Here is a 13567-nt window from a genome sequence, read left to right on the forward strand (position 1 = left end):
AGTGTGAGGCCCTGTCTCAAAAACAAAAACAAACAACAACAACCAAAGTCCTTCTTTTCCGACACGTGTTCTTTTACACACAGTGCACACATGTACGTACACCCACACAAACATATGCAAACACACACACACACACACACACACACACAGAGAGACATCAAAATTAAAATAACACTTTGTAATTCATAAAGCCGACCCGAAGTTCCAGACACAGCGTTTGTACGTCTTTTGCTGGAAAACATCCATTCTTGTTTTTTTCACGTCTGTGGCAGCATTTGTTCCCTAGCTGTCCAGGGCACGTGACACTGACTGTGTAGCATGCAAAGCATGAAAGATTTGTTATCCGTTCCTCAGAGAAAAAGCTGTTTTGCCCATCCTCGAAAGCTCAGGGTTGGGGACTCAAGAGAAATCACAACAGTTAGGAATAAAGCCAGGCGGTGGTGGCACACGCCTTTAATCCCAGCACTCAGGAGGCAGAGGTGGATCTCTGTGAGTTCGAGGCCAGGCTGGTCTACAAAGTGAGTCCAGGACAGCCAAGGCTACACAGAGAAACACTGTCTCAACAAACAAACAAACAAAACCACAAAACCCAGGAACAAATGACCCCTACAAAGGAGCAGGGAGGGTCCGTGCCATATCAAAGTCTTCCAGCTGTTTTTTTTTTTTTTTTTTTTTTTGAGGCACAGCCATACACCACACACTTTATTAAACCGTTCAACCACCTTCACATCAGCTTTAGCATAGTCACCTCGGCCTGCCTGCATGTGTGTGCCATAGCACAGGTGTGGAGATCAGATTCTGCAGAGTATCAGTTCTTGACTTCCACCTTTTGGGGACAATGTCTTGTTGTTCACAACTGTCTATTCCAAGCTAGCTGGCTGGCCCTTGAGCTCCCATCTTGTCCTAGCAGTGCTGAGATTACAGGAATATGCTCCCATGCCAGGCTTTACATGGGTTCTGGGGATACAAATTCAGGGCCCCTGTGCTTGCACAGCAAGCATTTTATCTGCTGAGCCATTTCCCCAACCTCCTTAGGACATTGTGATTAAAAGGAAATTCATACCCTGTAGCCACTACCTCCCCCTCATTCTTGTCCCTGTGTCTATTTCTGTCTATCCTGGCCTGTCCTGGACAGTTCTTGTGAATGAAGTGATGCACTACATGGTTTTTTGAGTTTTCCTTCTTTTACTCACTCATGTCTACCAACACCATGGTCCTTGCCAGTGTTTCATGTCAGCTCATGGTTTTATTTATTAATTTGTCTGTTGATAGACATTTGGCTGTTTCAAAACATCCACCTGAATACCGCATGGATGAGGATAGAGCCAGAGTTCAAGTCTCACAAGAGAGACATGAAACTCGCAGGATCAGGAGGGAACTGCTTTGGGAACAAGAGAACTGGCCCCCGTGTTGAAGGCTAGCAGAAGTCAGAGGTCAGAGGGCGTGGGTAAATGAGGTTAATAAATGAAAGGGGACGCCTAAGGAGACACCAACGCCTATGGAACTGTCACTTTTAAGCTGAGGAGGGTAGATTGGGCTTGCAGAAAGGGAGAGGGCGAGGATGGAGGTAGGATGGCCAAAGTGGGAAAGGCACTCAGTGGAATGAGACAATGGCTGGATAGAAGTCGTGCAGGTACCAGCCTTGGAGGAAGGAAACATGATGAGACTTCTGAAAGAGCTGTGAGTCTCAACAGAGAGTTTTGTAGTCATGGGTCCTGCGGGGTCTTTCAAGCTCTGCTCCTGAGAGCCAGGAACCAGCTGTGGAGAGGAAGCTGCGTGAAGAAGCTATAAAGCCTATGAAAAGCAATGACCAGCCCAGTAACATATCCCCAAAGGCACAATAATGGCACATTTTGGTAGTAACCAACAGCTGCCTAATTGGACTTATGGCCTGATCAGTAGGAGGGAAGGCATGTCTGACCCTATAAATCCAGCCAACCATCCATGGCTGGTAAAGTCATGGACCATAGGAGAAAAGCTACTGCTGCCGTTCTCCTAAGCCAGTATAATCCTCAATTGCATTCTAAAGATTTATTCTGATATCCATAGGTTAAGTGTAGTTTTCAGACCCCATCAAAGAAGCTTCTTCTTTTTTTTTTTTTTTACAGCAATCTACAAATGGTCAACATGCAGAAAACAACTGACTATGAATTGCCTACCCCAAATGATGTGTTTATAAGGCAATCACCACACGAAAGACTCAGGAAGCATGGAGGAAGACGGAGCAGAAAGATCGAAAGAGTCAGAGGATCAGGAAGTTTGCTTCTCGTTAGTGTCCTCCATATATGACCAGGAATCTACCCCCATGAAATCTCAGCAATGCGGTTGCCTAAACAAGATCTGAAAAATGATGTCACCAGTTGACAAATGCCAAAGCAGATGGGGGAAACTTTCACAAGACTCTTGCCCTGAGCTGAAGAACTGCAGGCAGGTAAGACTGCCATAGGCAGGAGAATCTCTCCAGGGTTGAGCTCCCTGACGATTATCCAATTCCAAGTGGCCAGTCCTAAGCACAAGTGAGCAATGCTATGGATACAGTAGTGTGTGTATGTGTGTATAAAACTAATAATTATCTGGGCACAGTGGCACATGCCTGTAATCCCAGCAATGCAGGGAGGCAGAGGCAGGTATGGATCTCTGTGAGTTTGAGGCCATCTCGGTCTACAAAGCGAGTCCAGAACAGCCAAGGCTATACAGAGAAACCCTGTCTTGAGAAGAGGAAGAGAGAGAGAGAGAGAGAGAGAGAGAGAGAGAGAGAGAGAGAGAGAGAGAGAAAGGGGAGAGAGAGAAGAAAAGAAAAAAACCTAATAATTAAAGAAGTCGGGCGTGGCAGCACATGCCTTTAATCCAAGCCCCTGGAAGGCAGAGGCAGGCACATAGCTGAGTTTGAGGCCAGCCTGCTCTCCAAAGTGAGTCCAGGGCAGCCAGGGCTGTTATACACAGAGAAACTCTGTCTCAGAAAAAAAGAAAAAGAAAGAAAGAAAGAGAAAGAAAGAAAAAAGAAAAGAAATAAAATAATAAAGGAGAGGTCACAAGTTTGGGAGGGGGTGGAGCAGACGAGGGAGGGGGAATGACATAAATACAGCTTTCGTGTATGAAATTCTCAAAAAAATTACATTTTAATTAAAAAAAATCTGGTCGAAGGCCAGGTAGATAACCAGGACCAGCTGCTGCCCACCATAGTCCCCAGCTAAAGAAAGCTTTAACACACCAGCAGGGTGATGACTACAGTCCCACAATAATAACTTGAATAGACCTTTACCACCTGTACCACCAGGGCAGGGCCTTGGGACTGTCACCACCCTTAGTGTGCGGTCTTCACTTAGTGTGCGGAGTGGAAGACACCTCTGTCCATTTTGAGCTTGCCAAGAAAGAATCAGGGAGGAGAGGTGTGGAGAAATGGCTCAGTGGTTAAGAGCACCTGGGTGGCATTCCCAGCACCCACCTGGTGGCTCACCACCGTCTGTAACTACAGCTCCAGGGGATGTGACACTTTCTCTTCTGACCTCTGTGGGCATCAGGCATGCCACATGTTGCACAGACATACATGCAGGCAAACACATGTATATTATATACACATGCATATATGTATATATGTGTATATGTATGCATGTCAAGGGAAGGAGTCTGGGGATGTGGCTCAGTCTCTAGATTGTCTAGCATGTGCCATATATGGAGCCCTAGGTTCAATCCCAGCATTACATACAATGGGTGTGGTGCCTGTAAAAAGAACAATCTGGAGAGAGAAGAAAGAGGATACAAATTCTGGAGTTCAAGGTCATTCTTAGCTACATAGTGAATTATGAGCTAGCTTAGGCTACAGGAGGCCCTGCCCCGTTCCCCACACCCCATCACCAATGAAAGAAAAGTACAAAAAGAGAGAGGTGCATGGAGGCTGACAGAGCAACAGTAGCCTCTGAACAGAGAGGGTCTGCAGATCAAGCCTCGTCCAGGAACCAGGATACAAGTTACTTCCATTGTATATATGCACATGCTTATGTGCGTGAGAGTGGGCACAACAGCGTGTACGGAGGTTGCAGGGTATCTTAGGTGTTGGTCCTCCCCTTCCAGCCTGTTGGAGGTACTCTGTTGTTCTTTCTTGCATCCCTGGGGCTAGCTAGCCTGGGAGTTTGCAGGAATTCTCCTGTTCTCTTCTTCCCACCCTGGCCGTGTGTGGGTTCTGAAGATTTGAAGTCAGGTCTTCTCACTTGGACCGCAAGCGCTTAAGCCACTGAACAATCTCCCCGGACCAACTGCTTCCATTTCTACTTGGATTGCTCCACCAGGCCGAGAAATGACTCATCCAGATGCTCTGAGCCCCCAGGAAGCTTCGACTCACTCCCCACCCCACCTCCCATCCCTCCGCACGGTGGTCATAAGGCTAGTTTAGGAACATATAGCCTAAATGGAGGGTCACGGTAGCCTCCACAATGGCAGTAAAAAGCTCCCTGGCTATGCGGAAGCAGAGAAAAGCCCTGGGTCCGGTAACCCTCTTCCAATCGTATATTTACGCGGAAAGTAACTCCAGGCAGCCAGACCCACCGGATAGTCCACTTCAACCCTATACGTCTTGGCTCAAGAGCACCTAGTTCTTTTGGGGGAAACTGGGCTAGCTATGGCCTCTAGGGCACAGTTCCCGGACAGTGGGGGCAGGACTGAGACTTTTCCAAGGTCCGTGCATTTCCCAGCCCCTTCAACGCACCCTCCGCCGGCCTCAGGGGAAGGATGGGACTGGAAAGCCCGCTGGAATCTAGAGAAGTGTGTTAAGCAAAAAGCCCCGGGAACTGAACGAATGTCTAGTCTGGCTGGATTCAGGAGGCACTGTCGGGAAAAGAGACTCAGACTGGGAGAGTTGGCTGGAAAGTGTAAATGGAAGACTCCGTGCTAACGAAGGAGGCAGAGTGAGCTTGACTTCACCCCCTCCCCCTCCCCCTCAGGTCAGGGCACCGGGTCCTGAGGCTCCTTGAAAACACAGAGGCATGGGGTATGCATGAAGGACGGAATGGGCACAAGGTACCCAGAGAACATGAAATTTCCCAGCACAGGTCTGGTCCACTCCTCAAGCCCTCCTCACACTCAGAAAAGCACAGGTATGCAATGGCAGTGAGTGGACACCCGGGTCCGGGAGGAGGAGTAGGGTGGGACGAAGTAGGCGTGGAGTTTTGTTCGAGACACTCCCCCATCTCTGGAGCCACGCGCCAGGCGTACGCTTCCTTCTGGCCCGGCATAGGACCGCGCCAGCTGTCATTGGCCAAACGGGCGATCCCAGATTGGCTGAGACCCGGGCTCCCGCCTCCTCCGCCAGGAGGAGGTATGTGGGTGCGGGTTTGTGGCGTGTGCTGCCCTGGGACCAGTTGAAGTGGGGGGCTTTGGCGGGGTGTCGCCGCGCTTGTCTACCTGTTGACCACCACAAAGCCTAGTCGGGTTCCTCATCTGGCCGCGTGTGTTTGGTGTGCAGAGACCTGGCAACTCTTGAGGGTTGAGCACCAGGGCGGGTGGGGGTGACCGTAGAGTACATTTCGACCCTCACACACACCCTGGGATGTGGGACGTGCGTAGCGCAGCCCGCAATCTGCACTCCAGGACTTGTCGAGGACTTACTAAGCACCTGCCCCGAGCATGGAGGCGCGTCAGTAGCCTGCGAACTGCACACAGGAGGGGTGGGGGTGGGGGCACGCGGTGTCAGCTTTGCTAAACGTGTACGCCAGGGGGAGGGCGAAGCGTGGCGGGAGGGCGAGGCGAAGGAAGGAGGGCGTGAGAAAGGAGGCGGCGGCGGGCGGCGGGTTATCTATATATTTAAAAGGAGCCGCCTGGACCGCGCAAAGGGAGACCCGGGGAGCGTCTGACCGCACGCGCGGGACACGAGCGCACCACGCTTCCCTACTCTATCTGTCCTTGCATGACACGGGGTCCCAGGACTCCAGAAGGCCAGAGTCGCGTTCCTCAGGACGTCTGCGGCAGCGCCCTGCCTCAGGCCGGTGGAGGTGCGACCGTCCGCTTCCCAACGCACCCGGTTCCTCGCGGGCACTTTTCCTGTGGTGCTCCGAAACTCCCTGCAGGCGTCCACGGGCTGCGTGCAAGCATGATGGATGGCAGCGCGCTGCACCAGTTCGTGCCCTCCTCGCCTGGAGTCGCCGGAGCCTGCGCTGCTCCGCAGAGACAGGCGTCCCCGGAGCTGCTGCGCTGCAGCCGGCGGCGGCGATCAGGCGCAACCGAGGCTAGCAGCAGCTCGGCGGCGGCCGTGGCACGCCGCAATGAGCGCGAGCGCAATCGTGTGAAGCTGGTAAACTTGGGCTTCCAGGCGCTGCGACAACACGTGCCGCACGGCGGCGCCAGCAAGAAGCTGAGTAAGGTGGAGACGCTGCGCTCGGCGGTAGAGTATATTCGTGCGCTGCAGCGGCTGCTTGCAGAGCACGACGCGGTGCGCGCTGCGCTTGCCGGGGGTTTGCTAACACCGGCCACTCTGCAGCCGGCTGCCCGCGCGCCGCCCACCGTCTCCTCTGCCAGCACTCCTCTGTCCTGTGCTCTGTCCTGCCCCTCTACGTCCCCGGACAGCGGAGGCAGCTCCGAGCTTGGCTCCCCGAGCTCCGCCTATTCGTCGGAGGACAGCAGCTGCGAGGGAGAGCTGAGTCCGATGGACTGCGAGCTGCTTGACTTTTCCAACTGGTTAGGGGGCTTCTGAGCACCCCACCCCACCCCTAAGGTAAATTTCAGGGCGGCGGGGAGGAGAGGGTGTAAGGGTGACACGTGGGGCGGGGGGCGGGCCTGGCACTTTGCGCCACCGGGACTCAGGGCAACCGGGGCTCGGCTGGGGCAATCACTTCGATTTCGAGCACGCTTCATTTTTCCTCAACCTTTTTCAAGCCTGAGCAAGACCAGCGTTTGTTTGTCCGGGATTGCAAAACTTCCTCTCCGAACTGTGCTGAGGGTGGGGGAGGGGGAGACCAGAGGAGGGGAGCGGCCTCAGGGCCGGGCCGGCGAGGTCCCTGTGCTCGTGGAGCCCCGCCGAGACGGGTGCTGGAGGCGGGGTGAGTTTGCATTGCAAATCGCGTCCTGGGCCGGGGTGCCTACTGAGTCGGCGGGAGCGGGCCCCTGAGTCACTGCTAGCCGGCTCTGAACGTGCGCCCCGCCCCCGTCGGCGCCTCGGAGCGGACCGAGGCACCTACGAACTGAGACTCCAAAACTACCCAAGCAAACGAAACTGCCCCTTGGGAGGTGGGACGGTGTCCACACACATTAACGTGTTTTGTCCCCTTCACAGCTGCATCCCTGGTTGTCTCCTGGTGGACCGACCCGCGTTTCTTGCCCACGGAGCCCAAGCCGATGCCTTGCCCATGCTGTCTAGTGCAGCCTGACTAAATGCCAAGCGCTAACCTCTGCGCGGCTTCCATCCCGAGGAACGACACCGTCCATCTCCCAGCCCTTGTAGCACTAGGGCTTGGAGATTTCTCAGGAGGATTTTACAGTGACAATCTATTTTTTACGAATTAACTTGAACTGCTGGAGGGACTCTACTGAAAATATGAAGACTTATTTTTGTACAAAGGATCCTTAGGCTTGGAGCATAATAAAGATCGTCTCTGACCCTCATCCCCGCTGTCTAGGACTTTCCAACCTAGCCAAAGTATGGACCAGTCAGGCCCTGAGGGCAAGATGCCTGGCTGCACACCCCTGCGCGCCCCCGCCCCCCCGCCCCCCCCCCCCCCCCCCGCACCTTCTGAAACCTAGCCTGATTGATGCTAATGTTTGGCCAGTGTGGGAAACCTGCTGTTGCAAAGTGTACTGTTCTATAAAAGTTGTTTTTCATTAGTGTTTGCAGTGTGTTCTGTTGTCTCATCTTTGTGTCTCAGGTGAGGGCTAGGTCTGGGTGGATAGCACTGGCCGAGACTTCTCTTGAGACCTATGTTGCGTGGGTGGATGCAAAGGTATGAGTGCCTACTTTAGCCATCTCTCTACAGATGGAAAAGCAATCCAGACACCTTTGGGGGATGAGGAAGGGCTTTCCTGCTGGTGTCTGTTAGACAGTGCCTGCCCTGCGGGGTGCTAGGCTGAAGGTGGATCTCTGGACTGTGGGCATCTCTAGGCCCAGGGCTCTCTCTTCCTTAACTTGTGGGTGCCCCTTGGTAAACTGCCTCGATTGCAAATGATGCTGAGCCTAAGCCCACCTTCCAGGTTTTAGGGGAGAGGTTGGAAAACCCATCAATGAGCTTGCAGCCAGAATGTGCTGGGCTCCTGCACTGGCGGCTGGGGCCAGTGGCCATAGTGAGGACCTGTGAATAGATCTCTATTTCAATTTTAAGAATTTTCTAGGGGCTGGAGAGATGGTTCAGAGGTTAAAAGCACTGGCTGCTTTTCCAAAGGTCCTGAGTTCAATTCCCAGCAACCACATGATGGCTCACACACATCTATAATGTGATCTAATGCCCTCTTCTGGCCTGCAGGTGTTATATACATGCAGAACACCATATACATAATAAATATATCTTAAAAAAAAAAAAGATTAGTGAACAAGGGAGACCCGGAAGCTTCCCAAGCACTCCCACCCATGTTCCCTAGCCCAGGGAGCCAGGCTGTGACCGCTAAGATATTATCCAGCTTCACCTTTAACCCCGAGCCTCCACAGCTTTGAAGTCTCCAAAAGTGTGCCCAAAGCTCACTTTTATTGCAGGGTTTTGGGTGGGGCTGAGGGGATCCCCAGGTGGTTTTAGGGTGCTGCCGGCATCCCTTCAAGAGGGAGCACTTGGGGGCACAGCCATTGGAGCTGTGGGAAGTGGGAAGGGCTGTGCAACGGAGCAGGAGTCTTCCGTGTACCTGTGGTGGCTGTACGGAAATGCCGTTCGTTTGCATCTGTATGATGGCAGGGTCCCTTCTTCCCCGCATGACCTATAAACCTAAAGCCAGGGTCAAAGGTTGTCAGCTGCTCTGACAGAGATCAGACTCAGTTGGGGAGAGCCCAGCTATGGCTTGGGGTAACAGGACTGAGTGGATCTGTCTTGGAGGACAACATGGGACATGTTGTGGCCATTGAGAGAGGGCCACCCTTTTCCTTGGAGCCCATTGCCAGTCAGTGTCTTGACTGAGTCAGGGGACCTGATTTGTCTCCTGATTTCTTTCCTATATCTCAAAGCGTCTTGGTTGGGGGTGGGGTTGCCGGAAGCCTGCCATTCCATGTGTCCACAACTCCCGCCATCCCCACCCCCACCCCCACCCTAGCCCAGTGATGTCAATGATGTGCTCCTGTTGTATTCTGGGAGATCTCCAGTATGCCAGAACTCTGAAGTCTTCATTAAGCCATTTTATTGGCCCATACCTGTCATCCGAGCACTTAGGAGGCTGGGACAGGAGGGTTGTTTCTAAGTTTCATATCAGTCTGAGCTGAAAGGGGTGGGGGAGGGGGAGAGAGGGAAGGGGAGGCAGGACAGATGGCTCAGTAGGTGAAAGTGCTTGCTGTGCAAGTATGAGGGCCTGAGTTTAAATCTTCAGAACCCACACAGAAAAGTTGGACAGACAGCGCGTCCGTAATCCCAGTGCTCCTATGGGAAGGCAGGAGGGAGGGGAGTCTCTGGCATACACAGACTGGCATACACAGCAGAAAAAGAAAGAAAGAAAATGAAAGAAAGAAAGAAAGAAAGAAAGAAAGAAAGAAAGAAAGAAACCAAAAACCAAGAGTTCCGTATGTCAAGCAAAGTGGAAGGTGAGGACCAACATCTTACGTTGTCCTCTGACCTTCATGCCTGAGTAGGCGCATACACAGCACAGGCACAAAGGAGTCTTTCTGCTTCATGAAGTGAGGGTGTATTGGTGTGCCAGACAAAAGCTCCAACCCTCAGGGAACTTGCCTTCTGCGGGTGACAAGCCTATTGACAAGAGGCATGTACCAGATCATGGGCAGCCAGGTGAACGAAACACTGCTTAAGCCAGGTTATGGCTGAAGGAGGCTACTGATGCCTCACCCTGCTCCCTGCCTCCTCGTGGTTATGAAGCATCTCCAGACTGTAGATTCCCTTGCCTAAGGGAACCTCTGAGTCCTTTAATCACCCACAGTGATGAAAGTGCTGCTTGCAGACCAGTAGTACCACACCCTCTTTGATCAGTAGAACCAGGGTCCGTCCTGGGTTTATACACCAGACTTGCTGGAGAGATCTCTTAAGCCTTCTTGGAAGCTGCTTGCCCAGGTATTATGTTTAGAGGCCCCACCCCATCCTGTGTTTCCTGCAGTCGGTGGCCTGAGGGACAAGAGTGGAGCTCTATGGCAGTGCACTATCCTGTGCCTGTATCCTGCCTCAAGATGTGAGGTTTGGTCACCGTTATGTTGTTCAAACGTATACCAATGGGGCCACCATGGAGTGTAGAAGAGCTATTTACAAGCAGCCAGACAACAGGTGAGTCATCTGAGCCCTTGGCTGCTGCTCCTCTCCTCAGAAAGTCCCTTGAGCTGATAATCACAGAACAGCAATCCCCACTAATTAAATGCCTGAAGCCACAGAGCTTGATTGTGGCAGGTGAATGGGATTCTAACCCTGGACTTTCATCGCTTCCCTGAGTAGTCAGGAAGATGGCCCTAAACCTGTCCTGGGGAAGACACCCCAACATTTGACATTCTGATGAACAAACCTGGGCAGTCCCTCCTGGACAGACCCCCCTCATGATCTAGGGAGCCTGGCTTGCCCTAGGCTCTGCTGGAGTCTGGGTGGGCTCCTTTCTTTTTTTTTTTTTTTTTCTTTTTCTTTTTCTTTTTGGTATTTCGAGACAGGGTTTCTCTGTGTAGCCTTGGCTGTCCTAGACTCACTTTGTAGACTAGGCTGGCCTCGAACATATATCAATCCACCTGCCTCTGCCTCCTGAGTGCTGAGATAAAAGGCATGCACCACCGCGCCCTGCTCTTCTTGGAGTTCTTAACCATGGGACAGGGTGGAGTAATACCTCAGAATGGTGATCATTCACAGAGTGAATGGCAGGGGTGCCTGGCAGGAGTGAGGAAGTGGAGGGCAATCCAGTGACCCAGGCTCCGGGGGCTTCGGGAGCCCTCTCTTGCTTGTGCTTAATAAATGTTCCTGTCTCTCAGTTCCTGGGACACCTGGGGAGCTCCAGTGTACTATCCTGGGAAGATTTCTATGGACTCTGACTCAAAACTCATGTTCTCCCGAATGTGTCTCTTCACATTGTGTGTGTGTATATGTGTGTGTGTGTGTGTGTTGAAGGAATAGTCACACACAGGACCCCAATATAGGTCAGGGAAGTTGGCAAGGTTGAGTGTCCCATGAACTCAGTCTCCAGCCACACACCCAGGGAGTCTTCCCTGGCACCTCCCTCCGCATTAGGAACGGGGTGTGTGTGCCGCATGCCACCTGGGAGCCGGATCGCTGTCTCTTCCATACAGCTGGTGTGCCCCTTGTATAGTAGTGTCTCGGGGACATGTCCTGGGTCCCAGGCTGCAGCACAGGTCTGGATTGTGTCCGTGGTCCTCAGTTTCTCAGAGCCATCTACACAGTGCTGACCTCCTGGGGCCAGCCACCTGTCCTGTGGTATGCCAGGGTTCGGCTGTATAGACTAGTCTGTCAGTCAAGGCCGTGCTTTACCGGGTTCACTTCACTCCTAGGCAGCACCACAGACGGCACCTGGGAGCCCAGCTGTCAGTCAGCCTTCAGAGTCCCAGAACCTCTAGCTCTCTGGGGACACAGGAACAAACCCTCAGGCTACAATACACAGGCTGGCCAGGGTAGGTTGAGTAACAACTGAGGCACAGAGGAAAACAAGCAGAGTTTCAAGAAGCTTCTGTCCTTCATCAGGTCATCTCTCTTTGCTTTTGAGCAGCCTTCTCCTGTCATGTGTCCCCCACTGTGATATGAGGCCGAAAACATAACTGAGTACACTGAGTCCTGTGAAACCTTGGGAACTGAGAGACAAAATTAAATTTTTTTTTTTTTTTTTTTTTGCTTATGGACTGAGTCCCTCAAGTGCTTTATTGTAGTGACAGGAAGCTGGCTGAGGCACACTCCTTCCTCTAAAAGGGCAAAAGAGTATCATTAAAGGACCTAAAATGCAGCACTTCTTCTTTCAGGGCTTTGTGTCTTGACTTGGAATGTCTCATACTCACTAATTTAATGCAGCCGTGAGGAAAGGAACATTAATAATTTAAATTGTGGTTGGCTGTCTGTATCCAAGGACTCTTCAACTGGAGTTTGAAAATCTTTGTATGTGCATGCACGCATAAAAAGTATGATACCTGGCCATTCTCTGGCACAGGAAGCAGCATGGCGCCCAGCCGGAATGGCATGATCCTGAAGGCCCACTTCCACAGGGATTGGCAGCAGCCGGTGGACACTTGGTTCAACAAGCCGGCATGCAAGATCCGCAGACGAAAGGCCCTGCAGGCGAAAGCGCACCGCATTGCTCCCTGGTCCCGCATCCGGTCCCATCAGGCCCATAGTGAGGTGCCCCACAGTTAGACCACACCAAGGTCCGAGCTGGCAGGGGCTTCAGCCTGAAAGAACTGCAGGTGGCTGGTATCCATAGGAAAATGGCGCGCACCACCATCGGCATCTCTGTGGACCTGAGGAGGCGAAACAAATCCACTGAGTCACTACAGTCCAATGTGCAGCGCCTGAAGGAGCACCGATCCAAGATTGTACTTTTCCCCAGGAAGCCTTCTGCTCCGAAAAAGGGAGACAGTTCTGCTGAAGAACTTAAACTGGCCACCCAGGTAACAGGACCTGTGATGCCCATCCAGAGTGTCTACAAAAAGGAGAAAGCCAGAGTCATCACAAAAGAGAAGAACTTCAAGTCTTTTGCCGGTCTTAGCATGGCCCACGCCAGTGCGCGGCTCTTTGGCATCCGAGCAAAAGGGTGAAGGAAGCTGCGAAGCAAGATGTTGAAAAGAAAAAGTAATGCGCTGTTGGAATGTTGCAATTAATTTTCCATAAAGGAAATTTTAAAAAAACATAGTACAAGTGCGTGCATGCGTGCGTGCGTGCGTGCGTGCGTGCGTGCGTGCGTGCGTGTGTGTGTCTGAGTGCGCACCAGAGACTGACACTGGGTGTCTTTAATTCTTCTGCACCTTAGTTTTTGAGACAGGATCTCTCACTGATTATGAAGCTCGTTTATATTTTAGGCAATAGGTTATATTGGCTGGCTGGAAAGCCCCAGGGACTCCTTGCCTCTCCAGTGCTGGGATTACAGATAAGTGCCACCTTGCCTGACTTTTATATGGGTACAGGGCTCAAACTCCAGCTTCATGCTTTTGCAAAAATCTTTAAGCCATCACCCCATCTCACTGAAAATATTTTGAGATGTTGGGAATAGTGGCATACACCTTTAATTTCAGCTCCCAGGAGAGGCAGAGGTGGGGGGTGGATCTCTGGGCTTGAGACCAGCCTGGTCTACAGAGTGAGTTCCAGGACAACAGAGCTACAAAGAGAAACCTTGTCTCTAAAAACAAAACAAGACAAAATGTTTTGAGAAACAATTTTACCTATAGTAAACATCTGGGGACTTTTCCCTTGTCAATAATATATCAACAGGGGCTGGAGAGATGGCTCAGTGGTTAAGAGCACTGACTGCTACTGCA

The 13567-nt window shown here is 52.0% G+C and overlaps 2 protein-coding genes and 1 pseudogene across 3 annotated transcripts in view; all 3 read left to right on the forward strand.

The window, feature by feature from the left end:
• The first annotated feature begins 2319 nt into the window (after positions 1-2319).
• TH (tyrosine hydroxylase) overlaps positions 2320-13567 on the forward strand; it is an 89266-nt gene continuing 78018 nt past the window's right edge. The window contains exon 1 of the mRNA XM_084757166.1: positions 2320-2431. Coding sequence (XP_084613292.1) covers positions 2348-2431 — 84 coding nt within the window. The 5' untranslated portion in view covers positions 2320-2347. The remainder of the gene's footprint in view (positions 2432-13567) is intronic.
• ASCL2 (achaete-scute family bHLH transcription factor 2) lies at positions 4958-7695 on the forward strand. Its single transcript, XM_084757197.1, has 3 exons — positions 4958-5090; positions 5917-6703; positions 7262-7695. Exons 1-2 carry the CDS (start codon positions 4987-4989, stop codon positions 6680-6682), a joined length of 870 nt encoding a protein of 289 aa, XP_084613323.1. The 5' UTR covers positions 4958-4986; the 3' UTR covers positions 6683-6703; positions 7262-7695.
• On the forward strand, positions 12255-12888 carry LOC311586531 (large ribosomal subunit protein eL13-like; annotated as a pseudogene). The gene has a single exon. The product of its transcript is annotated as a large ribosomal subunit protein eL13-like (transcript).

Source organism: Acomys minous, assembly GCF_964271855.1.
Source record: "Acomys minous genome assembly, chromosome: 2".
Taxonomy (NCBI): domain Eukaryota; kingdom Metazoa; phylum Chordata; class Mammalia; order Rodentia; family Muridae; genus Acomys; species Acomys minous.